At 40.3% G+C, this 18,424-nt stretch overlaps 1 protein-coding gene across 1 annotated transcript in view; it reads left to right on the top strand.

Moving 5' to 3' along the window:
• SIM2 (SIM bHLH transcription factor 2) overlaps positions 1 to 18,424 on the top strand; it is a 62,022-nt gene that overhangs the window by 16,657 nt on the left and 26,941 nt on the right. The window contains exons 5-6 of the mRNA XM_039729292.1: positions 3,789 to 3,897; positions 17,849 to 17,934. Coding sequence (XP_039585226.1) covers positions 3,789 to 3,897; positions 17,849 to 17,934 — 195 coding nt within the window. The remainder of the gene's footprint in view (positions 1 to 3,788; positions 3,898 to 17,848; positions 17,935 to 18,424) is intronic.

The raw sequence follows: 18,424 nt of genomic DNA, 5'->3' as shown, positions 1-18,424 counted from the left end.
ATCCCCAAAGTCAGTGCTGTACCTTTACCTCCTGCTGATTTTCCTGGGCTTGCAAAACCAATTAGAATAAAACTCTTTTATTCTAATAAAATTAGAATAAAAATCTTTTCAGTGTTTATTACAAGGAAACCAGTTATTATCGCACAAAGAATTTTAGGCTTGAATTTTAGATGTGACCCCTGGGACAAAGAATGAAATGTTGGATAAAATTGTGACCTTTGACCCTTTGAATCCTGTGGGAAAATGTGCATTTCCATCAGGAATCATTTTAAAATAGGTGATGCGTTTGGGAAAAGCAAGAGTCATCCATGAGTTACAGTTTTTAAGAGAAAACATCAACTACAGTTGATGGGGTTGATCAGCTTGATTGGGGTTTTTTAATGTCAGAAAGTCTCTAAATTGAAGGGATATTTAGAGGGATACATATATATATATACACACACTTTATTTATTTATTTATTTATTTATTTATAGGGAATTTATACACAGCCACCCATGAATTCTCTCTTTCTCTCTTTTTCTTTTTTTTTTAATTTTTTTTTTTTTGAAGAAATTCTCTGCTAAAATTGGCTCTTTCATTCCGAGGGCCAAACATATAGGGAAAAAAAAAAAAATCACTCTTAACCAAAGATAAAATAATGAGAAGATAATGAGATAATGAGAAGAGGGTTGTAAGTGATGCTCCTTGGCAATTTTGTAGTGTTCTGAAAATGAAATGTCCATCACCAGAAACATTTTTAGATTTTTTTTAAATGTAGGTGATCAGGATATTTATGAAGACACCTACTGACATTTGCAGGAAGTTTGTCCCCTTGTAATTAGAAACAAACAAACAGAAGAATTTCCAGGCATGAGTCACAGGGAGATTTTGTGTTTTCCTTCCTCCCTGATACAAAATTTTATGTGGGGTGTTCCTGCAGCAAGCCCCTGCCTGCTTCTGGCTGAAAAGGAGCAGCCAGTGCATTTCAACTTTTAGAGAAAATTACATAAATGAAGCAATGTAGAAAATCCCCTTCCCTATTCCATCTTTTTCTTTCTTTTTCTTTTTCTTTTTCTTTTTCTTTTTCTTTTTCTTTTTCTTTTTCTTTTTCTTTTTCTTTTTCTTTTTCTTTTTCTTTTTCTTTTTCTTTTTCTTTTTCTTTTTCTTTTTCCCTTTCTCTCTCTCTTTCTTTCTTTCTCTTCTCCATCTCTCCTTTCCTTATTTTTTCCCTCTTTTTTTCACTTTTCCTAGCTCAGTGACTTTTCAGTCCTGTTGGAAGATCAGCTCACTGGTGATGTTTTTGTGCTGTTGGAAAGGAGCAGTGGAGCAGTAGGTGCTTAGGGGAGGGAAAATAAAAAGCGAGTTTGCACAGCCCTGGGAAGGGACATTCCATGAATAATGCAGAAAATGGAAGGATGAGGAACATTTTCAGAAAAACAAAAAAAAAAAAGAAAGAGAAAAGATTGCTTTGTTGGGTCAGACAACTTCATTTATTCCAAAGAAAAGGCAACTCCCAGGATCTCAGAGAGGAGCAGGATTGGCTCAAGGATGGCTCCAATTACTGCACCTCCGATCTGGGGGGCCCGAGGCACATCGGGCAGCTCAGAACAATTGACACTCATTTCAAACCCAGCAATGGCAGCAGCCTTCTGTTTTCCTTTACATTTAAAAATTTTTAATTTTTTTTTTTTTTGAGATTTTTACGAATTTTAAGCCAGGAGCAATTGACTGGGATTAATTTCTGTGTCAAAAGCAAATAATTTCACAATTCTTTCTGTTCTTCCCAGATCAATTCCTCATTCTCTGCAGCTTTCTTTGCCTTATCCTACATTGTAAGGAAATTCAGGAGAGGATAAAGGAAAATGATTTTCAGTTTTTGTCTATTTATGTGTGCTTTGTATCAAATGTTGTGTGGCAGAGGAAATTAATCTATAAAAACCTCAAAGCAACAACATCTCCTTTGGATTCCCAGACTTGGAGAAGATAAATAAAAGAATTCTGCTCCGTTTCTAGATAAATTCCTCATTTTCTGCAGCTTTCTTTGCCTCATCTTACATTGCAAGGAAATTCAGGATAGGATAAAGGAAAACTATTTTCAATTTGGGTCCATTTATGTGTGTTTTGTATCAAATTTTGTCGAAAATAATCGATAAAAACCTCAAAGCAACAACATCTCCTTTAGATTCCCAGAATTAGAGAAGATAAATAAAGGAATTCATCTCTGTTTCCCCCTTAAATCCATTCCTGCAACTTTTGGGGACTTTTCTCAGGGGTTTGGGGGGTGCCAAGCAGAGCTGGCAGAGGGGACACAGGGGGCACGAGGCCCTTTTTGGGTTTTTGTGCCACTGTTACCAGTGGGAAAGGCAGGAGCACATCTTGTGCAGGCAAAGTTCAGGGCAGGACAAGGAATACACAAATATTTAAGGCAGATCTTCACTGTGAGTGTTTGTCCAGAGCAGTGAAAATCCATGGAAATCTGGGTTTTTTGGGTTCTCTCAGAGGCCATTTGTGTACCTTAATTTTTGTAGCAAAATTTTAATTGAAAAGAAAGTGAAGTTCTTTGGATGTGTGCTTGTTGGAACCCTGGCTGCTGAGAATTCCAGCCTTTCTGTGCTGCCAGGCACTGACCCCCAGGAGAACACTGCACTGACCTGAGGCCCTGGAGAAGCTTCCAGAATGGAATGGCAGAACTGGGATTGTGGGTGTGCAGTTTGGATAGAAGTGTGTGATATCACAGGATGGGAAACTCAGAGTTTAAGGGTTTAGAATACAGGAATAGATAGAAAGCAGGATGGAGGGTTTAGGGTGGAGGCTTCTTCTTCTTCTTCACCATTTTCTGCTCCTTTCTTCTTCTTCTTCTTCTTCTTCTTCTTCTTCTTCTTCTTCTTCTTCTTCTTCTTCTCCTTCTTCTTCTGCTGCTGCTGCTTCTTCTGCTTCTTCTTCTCCTGGTTCTCCATCTTCTCCCTGGGTTTGGGTGGTTTTGTGTAATTGGATAAAAAAGTCCCCATTGCAGGTATGGGTGGTTGGGTTTTGGGTTAAAAGTAAAAATAATTTAGGTGTCATTTCTTAATTGGACAGTTTATCCTTAAAAGGCCTTGCAGAGACAGAGACAGGGCTCCATTTTTAGTTTGTTGGAGTGAAGTGCTGCAGAGCTCAGGGTTTGTGAGACTGTAACAGAGAAAAGAACTAATAAACATCTGAGTCCCAACAAGAAATTCCATCTCACACATTTAATCCCGACCTTGGCAAAAAAGAAGTTAAGATTCACCATGTGTTTATAACAGTGATATTAGAATTAGTGGCTATAAGAAAATAGAGCTTTAGAAGTAGAGAAAACCAGGATATAAAACCATAAAAACCACTTCCAAACCGCTGTTCCTCGAATAGCTTTAGCAAAAGAAATTTTGGTCCTGCTGGGGGTGGGAAAACACAAAGGGATTGTGTGAGAGCAGGTGAGAGCTTCTGGGAACCTGGAGGAACATCATTTTTATTTTAATATTTGCCTTCCTGAGAGGCATTTCTACAGCTCCGAGTTTTCCTCCCGTTTGTGGCAATTGAACATTTCTACAGCTGCTCTAATTTATCACTTCATTCCCAGCTCTAACAGGAGCTCTTCTGTCTCTGATGCAACACCAGAAATTCCCACAAAAACCTCTCTAACATCAATCACTGCTGAGGAAAGAATTAATTGGGATTAATGGCTGTGATTTGGAAGATGCTTTTGGTACAGCCAGCTCATGTTTTAACACTGGAGTGTTTGAGGGCAGAAAATGATCCAGCTGCTTTTATTCCATGTTTTTTTTTCCAGGTGGAGCTCACTGGAAACAGCATTTATGAGTACATCCACCCCTCGGACCATGATGAGATGACTGCTGTCCTCACTGCCCACCAACCTCTGCATCCTCACCTCCTGCAAGGTATTTCTGAGATCTGCCATTAAAACACAGTGAAAAAATAATTTAAAAAAACAAATTCCAGGTTGAAATGTGACAAATTGCAACCCAAAGCATTCCATGAATCCGTAAGTTTTTACATTTACATTTATGTCCATTTTTCTTTATCCTGTTCAAAGCTCAAATGGGGGAGCAGCAGGAACTCAAAACTGTGATCCAGGATTTAATGTTCTTACAGGGAATAAAGTACCCTCAATTAAACAATGCCTTTTATGCCATGGAGCTTTAAAGAGGTTTTTATTTTAGCCCAGCGGTCATTTAATCTCTTTTATTTTATCATCATTGCAGAAGCTGCAGAAATCTTGTGGTGGCCTGGTTGTGCACAGCTCAGCTGCATGGTCTGAGTGGGAAAAAACCAAAAAAATCAGCTAATTGGGAAATGGAAGGATATTTTGAATATTTTAAAACAACTGTTAAATTCAAAGCTTGGACAAAAAAACCACCCAGACTTAATATTCTCCACTGGGCAGAGCAGAAATGGGTTTGGCAAAGGACTTGGGTTTAGAAAATCTCATTTAAAAAGTGACTTTTTGAGGAAAATCTTGTCCTCTTCTGCTGTCACCCACAGAAATATTGACCCCACCCTTCGTGTGTGAAATTGTCACCTCAGTGTTGCAATTTCTGTGTCAGAAACAAAAATATTCTCATTTTTTAAGTCTGTGCTTCCTTGGGGGCAATCCTTTGAAGTTGCAAAGACCAGAACCAGCCTGGCTCCACCACAACGGAGCTCCCACTTGTATTTCAGAATTGATTTATCTGCATTTATTGATTTAAGCTGCCACTTTTTGTCAGTCTTTTCCAAGCACAGCTCCTAAAAAACACGAGGAATTTTGGGTTCTTGCTACAATTTTGTTCAGGATTTTTTTTTGCAGTTTTGGTGCCCCTCTGTGATTCCATCAGGGCAGAACTGTAAATTCTGAATTCAGGGAATGTTGATGTGCCTGGGAGCACCTGGACTGCTCCAAATGCTGGAAATGCAAGAATTATCTCAGCCTCCTTCCCTTTTCTTCCTCCCCAAACAGTTTTTTTTTGGAAAAAAATCCCTCCCTTGGTGTCTTGGAAAGCAAACTCTTATTTTTCTCAAACTCCTCTTATGTGATTATTTCATACTTTGTTCATTCCTCTGTCAGAATTTTAAAAAAAAAATTGATATTTTTAAAAAATAGCATTTTTCTTCCTTTTTCCAACTTACTGAAAAAAGGAGGAGACACCTCTGCTGTAAATAATTTAAGGGTGATTTTCATGGTGGGACTGGATAATCTCTAAAGTCTCTTCCAGCCTCAATAATTCTGTGAAATCCAGGAATTTTCATTCAGCTTTGCTGATATCCAGAATTAGTAGTGAGATATTTTAATATCTACTGGCTTGGCAACGGCAACAGCCTCCTGTTTTGCTTAAAATTTAAATATTTTTCAATTCATTGTTGGAGATTTTTCCAGATTTAAAGCCAGGAGCAACCGACTGGGATTAATTTCTGTGTCCAAAGCAGATGATCCCACAATTCTTCCTGCTCTTCCCAGATCAATTCCTCATTCTCTGCAGCTTTCTTTACCTCATCCCACATTGATAAGGAAGTTTAGGGTTGGAATAAGGAAAGTTATTTTCAATTTTGGTCCGTTTATGTGTGTTTTGTATCAAATTTTGTGGAAATTAATTGCTAAAAACCTCAAGGCAACAGCATCTCCTTTGGATTCCGAGATTTGGAGGAGGTAAATAAAGAATTAAACTCTGTTTAGGTATTATTTTATGTTATTTTAGTTATTTTTATCTCAGTTCTGGAGGGAGTGTATAAAAATATCCAGAATCTACAGCTAAATCTTTCTAAAATGCACAGAATGAACAAATATTTATTTACTGTTCTCTTCCCCGTGCCAGTAATTCCCTTTCCTGCAGTGTTTTATCCATTCAAATCTTGAGGTATAACCTGAAACTACCTGGCCTGCAACAACCAAAGCAAGTTTTTTATTTAATCCAGTGAAGATTTAAAAACTATTGAATAAATGACAGGAATGAAGCAACTTCTGCCTGTATCTGAGTAGATATTTTCAATATTTAAGTAAAACATGGAGTTCTACAAATAACTTAAAGGGCAGTGAAGTGAAAGTGGCTTGATTTAAAAAAGCCAAGAGGAAACCAGACTATTTTAATGGCATTTTTTGTCATTTCAGTTGGATTTTCTCTCTTTTAATCTTTTAAGACACACCTGAATCATCAAGTTACTGGGTGGAATAAAAAATTTCCTTTTATAACTTTATTATCTTATAGATTTCTGCAATCTGGGGCGTTGCTTAGGAATAAAAATCAATATTGAACTGCACACACAGACTTTTATATCCCAAATTTCCAGCTTGGCTCACGGTTTTTGCCTTGCTCAAGATGATTTCTTCAGCTAAAACTCAGATATTTGTATCCATTTTTAGTCCATTTTAGTTGTAGCTGGATAAGACCAGTTTTGAGAGGAATAAAATCACAAATATCACAAATATCTGTGCTCTGTGATATTCTGTTAGTGGGATTAAATAACCCAGAGCATGGATTATTTTTGACCTCTGGTTTTAAAGTTTTTGTAAATTTTAAAGCTGCCTCTTTATTTATTTCTCAGGGAAATGCAAATAATTGTTTTGCATTTCACAATAATCTTAAACTTATGAAGAAGAAGGTGAAGACAAAGGACTTGTGTCTGCTATTTTCTTTTATATATAATTCTATGTTTTAAAACTTTAAACTCTATGTTTTCTACTCTGTGGTATTACACACTTCTATTCAAACTCCACACTTATAATCTTAGTTCTATTATTTAATTTTGGAAGCTTTCTCTATGGCTTTAGGTCCAATGCAGTGTTCTCTTGGGGGTCAGTGCCTGGCAGCACAGAAAGTCTCGAATTCTCAGCATCCAGGGTTCCAATCCATTCCAGGATTCTGGAATTAAGAAGTGACTTAATTATTGCATGCACAAATTTCCAAAGAAACAAAATACTGGGAACTAAAGTGTGGATTTAGATTGAAAAAACAAAAAAAAACAAAAACAAAATTTCAAGAACCAATATCTGTGCATTGAAACCACAAAAGCTCAAATCAGAATAATCACACATTTTTAACTGGGAGTTTGATCAGCCACAGGAAAAATATTCTGAGGGAAGCAGTGATTTCTTCCAGTTTTGATGTCTCCAGATCAAGGTTGGTGTCTTTGTAAAAGACAGAATTTAGGCAAAGAGAAGTTATTAAACTCAGCACAGGAGTAAAGCCTTTGATAAGGAAATTTAGGAGAGGAATAAGGAAAATTATTTCAAATTTTGACCCATTTATGTGTGTTTTGTATGGAATTTTGTGTGGCAGAGGAAATTACCTGCTAAAGACTTCAAAGTAACAGCAGCACCTTGGGATTCCTGGACTTGGAGAAGATATTTATACTTATATTAATTTTTATATTATGATATATTTATAGTATTTATATTATTTATATTTATGTTTATATTTGTAGTTTTAATTTATATCTTATTATTTTTATAAATTAATGTTTTAATATTTATATTTAATGACCTGAACCGCCCAGGTTACTCCTCTGATTTATTTCTCCTTCAGATTCTAAGTCTCCAGGCCATGGCTTAATGAAAAGCATAAACCCCATGAGCTGTGGAGGCTTTGGAGGATTTCAGCTCGAACTTACAAAGTTTTTAAGTTGCTTTTTCCTTGCATGACCAGCATAGAAAATGCAAAGCAATGGGTGCAGATCCCTTGCTGTGAGAGAAGCCAACAGCTGAGGCTGTTTTGGGTGTGCAGAGGGAATAATCTCCCTCTCATACACATTAAAAGTGGGAATGGCTCAGCAAATCACCGCGTGTGAGTCTTCAGGCAAACTTTGTTTCATTTTTAACTAAACAAATCCACTCTATTCAGCTGGAGTGGGTGAGCAGGAAAAATAAGAAAGAGGTAAATAAAAGAGGAGAATATTTTGATATTCTCCAAGCTGTGAGTGCTGGCTGTGCTCAGGTCCCAGATGATGCCCAATATTGCTCAGGTATTTCTGTTCTGCAGCACCTCGGGGTGTTTTGGGTTGGTTTGCTGCCTGTGAAGCCTCAACCCTGAGTTTCACACTCCGTGTTCCACCTGCACAGGCTGGCAGCAGGATTCCTGGGCCTCTCTCCTAAACCAGGATCAGATAAAAGCAAACCCTGCAAACCTGCAGAGTTAAATTTGTGACTGACCAGAGCCTGGGGCCACCTCCTCAGTGCAGGACCTGTCAGGGGCTGCTTGTGCTGCCCTGCCAAATGCTGGCTCATCCTGGAATATCCTGACTGGGGAGGGACCCACAAGGATCGTGGAATTCTGGCCCTGCCCAGGCCCCCAACAATCCCACCCTGGGCATCCCTGGCAGCGCTGCCCAAAGGCTCCTGGAGCTCTGGCATTCCCTGGGGAGCCCTGGCAGTGCCCAGCTCCCTCTGGTGTTGCTGAGATGGATACACGACATATTTCCACACACACCTGTGCAGAGATAACAATGGTTACTGTTGGAACCCTGGCTGCTGAGAATTCCAGACTTTCTGTGCTGCCAGGCACTGACCCCCAGGAGAACACTGCACTGACCTGAGGCCCTGGAGAAGCTTCCAGAATGGAATGGCAGAACTGGGATTGTGGGTGTGCAGTTTGGATAGAAGTGTGTGATATCACAGGGTGGGAAACTCAGAGTTTAAGGGTTTAGAATACAGGAATAGATAGAAAGCAAGATGGAGGGTTTAGGGCGGACGCTGCTCCTTCTTCTTCACCTTCTTTTCCTCCTTATTCTTCTCCTCCTCTTCTTCTTCTTCTTCTTCTTCTCCTCCTCCTCTGTTGCCTTCTCCTCCTTCACCTTCTTTTCCATGGGTTTGGGTGGTTTTGTGTAACTGGATAAAAAAGTTCTGCATTGCTGACCACAAGTAGTTGATTAAGTTAAAGGTAAAAATAATGTAAATATTATTTCTTAATTAAAAAAAAATTATCCTTAAAAAGTCTCATAGAAAAAAAAAATACATCTCCATTTTGTAGGTTGCTAGTGAAGTATTGTAAAACTCACAACTTATAAAATTGTAATATAGACAAAAACTAATAAACATCTAAATCCAAATTTTAAAAATGCCATCTTACACATTTAATCCCAACCCTGACTGGAGGAAAAAAAATTAAAAAAACCCCTCAACATTACTTTATTACAAGGTGTTTTCAAGTTTTATACCCTTAACAAAGCGTGATCATAAGCTATTAGTTATATTAAAACAGCTCATTATATTTATTGGACAAAGTAATAACTTATTGTATTTTACTGGTACAAAGCAATTAATGTTAATAATTAATTGGAAAGACTTTAAAGCAAATTATTAAGGTATGGATGTTGTTCACTAAGGTACCACAAATATCACTTATATATTTATTTTGTCAGTTCCTGTGTTAATGGCCTTGGTTTTTCCTTTGCTATGGATAAACTCTTATTAATTATTTTTCCTTCTAACTTAGTTGTTTGCTCTGCAGGCCAGCTGCTAAGCCAGTCTGCCCCTGGGCAGTGCCCAGCACCCTCTGGGGGAAGAACCCTGTCCCAAAATCCAACCTAAGCCTGTCCTGGCCCTGCTCCAGCTGCTCCCTGGCTCCTGGCAGGTCACAGATCAGAGCTGGCTCTCGGGAGGAGCTGCAGCCCCTGAGGAGTTTCCCCTCTGGAGCTTCCTCTGCTCCAGCTGGACCATCCAAGTGTCCTCTCCTTGTGTGTTCCCTCCAGACCCTTCACCATCCTCATGTCCCTCCTTTGGGGACTCTCTGAGAGCTTTCAGATCTTCCTTCCATGGTGGCACCCAAAACATCCCCAGCACTCGGGGTGAGGTCAATCAGCAGCAGCTCCAGAAGTCCCTGCAGGGCTTTGAGGAGTCTGATCCTTTCCTCTCCTCACACAGAGCTTAAATCCAAACTTCCAGGCCAGCCCAAGCTGCCAGAGCTCAGCAGCAAAGAGTTTTGGCTCTGGCATGGTGAGGGGACAAGGTTGGCAGGGGTTTGTGACACTGATGCCTTGTGAAGGCTGACCCAGAGCAGAGGCTGGACAGAGCTAAAGAATAAAGCAGGGATTTATGAAAAGGCCTCCATGGATCCACCTTGGGCAGCACCAGAGCCCAGCCAGGGCTGCACCCAAGATGAACCCAAATGGCCCCAAAATGCACGAGCGCTGCCGGGGTCTCTCCCTGGGCTCAGCTCTGCTCCATGTGCACATTGCAGTTCAGTGTCCAACCCCAGCTGCAGCCCCTGCAGTCCCATCCTGCTTGTTTTTCTCTCTGCAGCCCACGGGGTTTGTGCTCCTGGGCTGAGATTGGGATCATTTGTCCTTGGTGCCCAGCTGGAGCAGGAACTGTTTTGTCTCCCTGCTCTGTGCACAGACCTCACCATCCCATAATGTGAAGCTCAGCCCCACACACTAAAGCAGCACAGAATGTGAAAAATAGAAAAGCTCAAACCTGAGGCATTGATGTGATGCCACCAAGTTCCCTCTCCAGGGGTGATGAGTGCTTTGGAGGAGGCTGAAATTGGGGCTGGATTTTAGGGACTGGGTGCTGAGGGTTGCTCCAGGATTATTGATCACATCCAGCCCCCACCAGCAGGGTCTTTGAAGGGAAAACCATGGAATGCCAACACAGGCTGGGATGAACATGAACAACCAGGACCTTAAGGCCTCAAATGTTACTATCAAAATGTCTGGGTTGCTGCTCTGTCTCCCCATTTATGCAGAAATCTTTGTTTCCCAGTTCTCAATGCAGAGTTCAAGGATTGCAGCAGGGCAGCAACACTTCCCAACCCATCCATCTCTTGTCCTGGCAGCTGCTGCAAGCAAGACAAGAAGAAAATAAAAAAAAAAAATTTGCACTGCAGGTTAACCAGGAGAAGGAATTAATCAATGCTGCCCCTCCATGTGTGTTTGCAGGCAGACTCTGTGTGTCTCTTATTGCTTTCAGATGCTTTTCCTGGGATTTGAAAGCTTTAAAACACATCTTTAGCTTCCCCAATCTTGCTGACTCACACGGCAAGGCGTGGCGTGCTAACAGCAGTTTATTAACATTCCCCAGAGCAGGGAAGGAAATGTGGAAGTTCCTGCAGTTCTCCCAGTTTTCTGCTAACAACTGGATCATTCTGAAATGATGAGTTACAACCTGATGGAAGCTGCAGAAGAATGTGGAATACGTTATGTCAGCCTTTCTCCACTCCACTTGATGCTTTAAGGGCTCTGTTTCCCTCAGTCAAGCAGCAAATCCCTGTGCAGAATTTGCCTCCACCTTCCCTACATGCAGAAACTTCATATTTAAAGAAGGGAATAGAAAAATTTTGTATCTGGCAAGATGTTTTTTGCATGAATTTATGAAGAATTTTTCTAGTAGTACATGGGCAAAATACCAACATGAAAAGGCATTTTAATTGTCATTAATTTAAAAATATTTGACAGGAGAACCATTACTGAGAGCTGATGGCTTAATATGATCCCATTGCCACTGTTTGTTAGGGTTACTTTAAATCTGAGAAACATAGAAATAGTAATTTTATAAATTCTAATTTACAAATTATAATTAAAATTTTTGATGTACAAAAGTGGAAAAAGAGGGCAAATTGCTAACAACTCATTAAAACATCTCTTTTCATTGGTAATTACAGTAAAATCTATCAAATCAGAGTGTAAAAATTTATTTTCCTCTCCTGCTGAGTTCCTTCCCCAGGAAAACTTTGGGAGCTTCACTTGGAGGAAAAAAGGAGAATTTAGGCAAACATCAGTGAATGGCTGAGTTTGGATATGATAAGAATGAAAATGGAGAATTTCCCCTCTGCAGCATTGCCAGGATTCTGAACACAGGCAGGAAACGGAACAAACTGCCCAAATGGGGAGGGGATTTGGACAGTTTGTGTAAATTTGGAACTCCAGGATGGGCTGACAACACAACTGGTTTTGCTTTTTCTACCCCAAAAAATAATTACCAGGCAAAATGAAAATGTTTGCAAGTCCCTTTTGCCAATCCTGGATTTCCACCTTCTAAGATTATCCTGAAACAGATTTTTTTTTTTTTTTTTTTTTTTTAGGCATCTCTTCTGTATGAGCCTTGTACCTCATTTTTGGTTTGGAATTTATGTCACCCTTGTTCAGATTAAGGGATGGAAGTTTTGGTGTCCTGTATCCTGTTCAGCTTGGAGAGGAGGAGCTTCCAGGAGACCTCAGAGCCCTTTCCAGTGCCTGAGGGGCTCCGAGAGAGCTGGAGAGGGACTTCTCATGAGGGCAGGGGGGGATGGCTTTAAACTGACAGAGGACAGAGTTAGATGGGATCTTGGGAATTAGGAATTGTTCCCTGAGAGGGTGGGCAGGGAGGGGATGGATTCCCAGAGCAGCTGTGGCTGCCCCTGGATCCCTGGCAGTGCCCAAGGCCAGGTTGGACACTGGGGCTGGAGCAGCCTGGGACAGGGGAAGGTGTCCCTGCCATGGTGTCTCTGGATGAGTTTTAGGATATTCCTCTGCTGGGAGGAAAGGCTGGCACAGCTGGGATTGTTCTCAGGAGAAGCTTTGGGCTGAGCTCAGGGTGGCCTTGCAGGGCCTGCAGGAGCCCCAGGAAAGCTGGAGAGAGACAATTTCCAGGGCATGCAGGGACAGGACAGAGGGAATGGCTTCAAACTGAAAAATTACAAGTTTAGGTGGGATGTTGGGAGAAAACTCTTCCCTCTGAGGGTGGGCAGGGGCTGGGATGGATTCCCAGAGCAGCTGGGGCTGCCCCTGGATCCCTGGCAGTGCCCAAGGCCAGGCTGGACACTGGGGCTGGAGCAGCCTGGCACAGTGGAAGGTGTCCTGCCATGGCAGGGATGGCACTGGATAATTTTTAATGCCTTTCCAAGCCAAACCATTCTGGGATTCTTTCTGTGTGTCACAAATCCATGACCTTGTGCTCACCAGAGACAAGCTGAGATCCTCCCGAGCTCTCTCAGCAGGCCCTGGGCTGTTTGGGCCCCAGATGCTCTGCAGATCCCACCAGAATAACAGCAGAGCACGTGTGGCTTCACAGAACAGAGCAGACCCAAAAAAATAACCAACAGAAAGGGACAAAACCATGCAGAGTGTCTGGGGGCTGGGCAGTGAAGTGGATTTCTGTTATCTGTGTTTCCAGGGTGGAACAGTCCAGCAGGGACATGGGGACAGCTTATCACACCTGGGGGATGCAGGAGCTCCAGGCAGGAACTAGGTGGGCAGCAAATTCTTGTCTTTTCCATTTTCCATCTCCTCCACCAGAGCTGGAACTTGGGTTTGCACCCCAGCTGCTCTGTGGAGCAGACACGGATCACTGGCTGGGCAAGAGCTCCCAATTTTAATGCTTCCTTCCAGATTTTTTTGTGCAGTGACAGATGAGGTGCCCCCATTCCTAAAGTAACACGTGGGCAGTTTTAGGAATATTGCTTTACAAAGTGGTTCTGCAACAGAACAGTGTCATGTTTTGCTAATGTCAAAATCTGGAAAAGGGAGATAAAAGAGCAGCTTTTACCTCAGAGAAAACAAAGGCATGAGAGGTGAAGCTGTGGGGAAAAAAGTTCATGGTGATCTTCTTTTCTTCACTCCACTGAGCAACCACAGGATTCTGCGACTTTTTTCTGTCAAAAAAGATTAAAGATGGATTGGAAAGGAAAGATGGATTTCAGAGCTGCTCCTCTAGGGATGGACAATCCTGGCTTCCATAAACAAAACCATAATTTCACAGAAATGCTTGGACAATCCTGCTTGGCAGTTGTGCAATGGGAGTGAACAAATGCACAAATTCTTTATCCAAAATATCAAGACTCCTTTTCTTTATCATGGCATTTATTCTGTTTATGAGAGTATGAAAATACAAGTCTGTGAAATAGAAAAAAGCTGGTTTATTCTTACCTTAAAGTCAAACTGCATTGCAGGATGTGCTCATAGAAGAAAAGGGATTCATAGAGAGGAGACCCTTTGTAGAAATGGTTCTCTGGGAAAGAAACACAACTTCTCTATGTCCACACCATGGATTTTCTGTGTTCTTATTCCCAGGTCACTGTGTTTCAGCTCTGGGGGAGTGTTTGGAGAAATCTGGGCTGGGATTTGAATTAAACCATTTAATTTCTGCCTCATTTATGGCTTCTACTGAATCTACTCAGCTCCATTTGTTCAGGCAGGGAGATATGTAGGCTGAGCAGGCAGTAGGGAAATAATGATTAAAATAGAAATAATAGTTGGAACAGAAAAGCTTTGATGAGTCTGATAAGGGAAACATGAATTTGAAAAAAAAATAGTGTTGTATTTGAAATGGACATCCTGGACATGGAGATGGGCCCTGTTTTCATGGAATCACAAAATCGTGGAATGGTTTGGGTTGGAAGGGACCTTAAAGCTCATCCAGTGCCACCCCATTGAGTGCTCCAACCCCAGTGTCCAACCTGGCCTTGGACACTTCCAAGGATGGGAAAACCACAAGAATTTTGAATAATAAATAGATAAAATATAGGAACAGAATGGAATGGAATGGAATGGAATGGAATAGAATAGAATAGAATAGAATAGAATAGAATAGAATAGAATAGAATAGAATAGAATAGAATAGAATGGCTGAGCTGGAAGTGACCCACAAGAATCACCCAGTTCCAGCTGGAATATCTCTGAGGATTCTCTGCTCTCTCCAGGTTTATTTTGGTTCTCATCCTTCATCAGCTGATGGCTGCAACATGTTGGTTTCACTTTTCTCTAGAATGAACAGAATAGTTTATGCATAGAATTTTGAATATTTTTTAACTCTTAGAGAAAAAGAGTTCACATCACCTCCAATGATGCATTTAGATAATTAACATTCCTGAATAATTAAATACAGTGGCCAAGCTTTAGTTATTAGATGAATATTCTCTAATAATTAAGAAGTTTATTTTCCTTTAGTGTTTCTTACTTTGTGATTCAGTCATAACATTTTATTATTCATTATTTTCTCTCTTGCTTTTCACATCTATGTGTTTAACCCAGAGATCTCTTGATCCTTCCGAACTTCATTGGGTTTCTTTCTTTTACCTCTTCTTGACAGCCCAAATTTTCTCTGGGCTCACACATTTGCTTGAAAGAACCCCAGTGATATCAATAATTTCACTGCTAAGTCTAGATGCTGCATGTTGTTATTTTTTTTAAATTTTTTTTTCCAAACTTAACTGTGATTTCTCCTATTTGAATATTCAGTGTCTCCTTCTTTGTTTGCTAAACCTCTGAGTACCCCATTTTCTGCATCTTCCTCATCAGAGGGGAGAATCTTTCTCTTAAAGCTCATCCAGTGCCACCCCATTGGGTGTTCCAAGCCCCAATGTCCAACCTGGCCTTGGACACTTCCAGGGATGGGAAATCCACAAGAATTTGGAATAATAAATAGATAAAATATAGGAATAGAATAGAATAGAATAGAATAGAATAGAATAGAATAGAATAGAATAGAATAGAATAGAATAGAATAGAATAGAATAGAATAGAATAGAATAGAATAGAATAGAATAGAATAGAATAGAATAGAATAGAATAGAATAGAATAGAATAGAATAGAATAGAATAGAATAGAATAGAATAGAATAGAATAGAATAGAATAGAATAGAATAGAATAGAATAGAATAGAATAGAATAGAATAGAATAGAATAGAAGAGAATAGAAGAGAATAGAATGGCTGAGCTGGAAGTGACCCACAAGAATCACCCAGTTCCAGCTGGAATATCTCTGAGGATTCTCTGCTCTCTCCAGGTTTATTTTGGTTCTCATCCTTCATCAGCTGATGGCTGCAACATGTTGGTTTCACTTTTCTCTAGAATGAACAGAATAGTTTATGCATAGAATTTTGAATATTTTTTAACTCTTAGAGAAAAAGAGTTCACATCACCTCCAATGATGCATTTAGATAATTAACATTCCTGAATAATTAAATACAGTGGCCAAGCTTTAGTTATTAGATGAATATTCTCTAATAATTAAGAAGTTTATTTTCCTTTAGTGTTTCTTACTTTGTGATTCAGTCATAACATTTTATTATTCACTGAGCTGGGCTGGAAGTGACCCACAAGAATCACCAGCTGTGATATTTTGAGTTTTGCTTTATTCTGATGGATGTGGCAGCATCCAGCAGGATTCCAGGACTTTATTTTCCTTTCAATCAGCTTTACAATTGCAAATTTAATTGAGGTTTTTTTTTGCTTTGCTGCCCATTTCTGCTACTTTTGAGGGTACTGAGGGGTCACACTGGCAAAGTTAATACAAAACCTAATTAATTGTGGACATTAATTCACAGTGTTACACCTCCAGGTCGTTATGGGAGGGGTTTTGTGCCACCTCCCTGCTCCATCAGGGCCATCCCAGAGCACAGGGCACAGGGTTGTGCCCAGCTGTGTCCCTGCTGTGCTGGTGTTTGGTCATTGCTGTTGAATCCATGAATTCCATGGATGTTCCCAGCTTCTGGAGCCATTCCTGACTCATGGGATGAGGCTTCAGCCACAGAAAATCTCTACTGTGTGGCTTCCCCCCACCCAATGTGTAAATTTGTATTTAAAACTCCACAGTGGGTGTGCCAGCTCCTTCAACTGCCAGCTTTTCCCCATAAGGATCTAATTTTAATTAGCGAGATAAACGGGAAATTCAAATGCTCAGGAAACATTTACTTCCCCTCCTTGCTAAATCCTTTTCCTGTGGTTGTATCTTCAGACCTTTAACTAACAAAATTAAAATAGAATTAAAATAGAATAGAGAACCTGTTGGTTGTGAGGCTCAGACCCCTGGAGGGGTGAACTGGGTGATGGAGGCACAAAAATCAGGAGTAAAACTCAGCAGTTAAATCAAATTAAAGAAAGACCCCAAGCGATGGCAGCGGGTTTTGGTTAAAACCCTGTGGGGAGTTAGGACAAAGCTGAGGACCCTCCTGCTTCCCTGATTTTCCTCTTCACAGTTGTACCAAATAGGTTTTCTTTCTTGTCCTAAAATAGTTCAGCCAAACTGCAACCTTCAGTAAAAAATCCGAATTATTCAAGGTGTCTGGACCATTATTGAGAGTAATTACCATTACAGATAAAAATATTCTATATTATTCATATAATAAATACAGAATAAAGTGAATACATATATTCTATATTACTGATATTCTATCAGAATATTCCTGCCTCATAACCTTAGCAGAAAGTCTGTGTGTGCCTGGGCAATGACCCCATGAACGTTAAACCTTTCTGGAGGTCATCACTGAAGGTATTGGTTTAAAACCAATCTTCCAGGGTGGTTTTGGAAGTCAGACACTGCAGATGGAGCCCAGAAGGTCTGGGCATGAGCAGCCACGTGCACTCCAATTATTACAAACCCACTGAATTTCTTTGTTCCCCATTCTGTTGCTATTTTGGAGATCCCCTCAATTCCCCCATGCTCCAAAGAACACTTTTCCTTCCCTTCACCCATCAGGAACTGGTGTTTTGTTTGGAAACAAAAGAATTCCTTGTGAAGTGCTGGAACCCTGGTCACTGAGAATTGGAGACTTTCTGTGCTAGCAGGCACTGACCCCCAAAATCCACTACATTCAACCTAAAGCTGTAGAGAAAGCTTTCAAAATTAATAACAAAACTAAAATTATAAGTGCATAGTTTAAACAGAAGTGTGTAATATCACATGGTAAAAAACATAGAGTTTAAAGTTTTAAAATATAATAATATATATTAAAAAAATAAAAGTTTTAAAACAAAAGCTAGTCCTTCTTCTTCACCTCCTTCTTCATGACTTTAAATAATATTATGTGAACAAAAATATATATGCAAATAATATTACATTTCTGCTTCTGCCTAAAGCTGAAGCACCAACAAGGGAAGAGCAATGTTCTGGTAGGTTTGGGACCTTCAGGAATAAATCAGCAGCAAAATGTGCTTTGTGCTTTCAGAATATGAAATCGAGAGATCCTTTTTCCTGAGGATGAAGTGTGTCCTAGCCAAGAGGAATGCAGGTCTGACCTGCAGTGGCTACAAGGTAATGTTTATAAATAATGTTTATAAATTACTCCTCCACCCCTTAAGTGTTTGACAATTGACAAGGTTATTTATCTAGGTGTTTCTTTGGGGTTTTATTTTTACTTTATGCTGAGAGCAAAGTTTATGATGAGAAGAATCAGAAAAGATCCCCAAAATGCCCTCAGTAATTCAGATTTAAACTTGGTGGCACACTCCCTCCCCTTGGTCCCTGGGAATTCTCTGGAGGCCAGCCCTGGAGCTGCCAGGAGAGCACAGTTTGGTTTTATTCCCCCAGGGAACAGGAGGCAGGTGAGGCAGGAACCCAGACACAGGAATTTGGACATTTTCCACATCCCACCCAGCTGCACAAAGCACCTCCTTGGCCTCAACACTAAAAAAACTCAACCACTGCCATCACCTCAGGGTGGAATTGTACTAAACCACCAAGTCTGTTTATAAATCTTATAGTTTGTATGATGTTTTTTTATTTCTGACATGAAATCAGAAGC

This window comes from Passer montanus, unplaced genomic scaffold (genome assembly GCF_014805655.1).
Source record: "Passer montanus isolate IOZ18808 unplaced genomic scaffold, ASM1480565v1 scaffold69, whole genome shotgun sequence".
NCBI lineage: Eukaryota > Metazoa > Chordata > Aves > Passeriformes > Passeridae > Passer > Passer montanus.
This window is presented reverse-complemented; position numbering and strand designations above follow the sequence as displayed.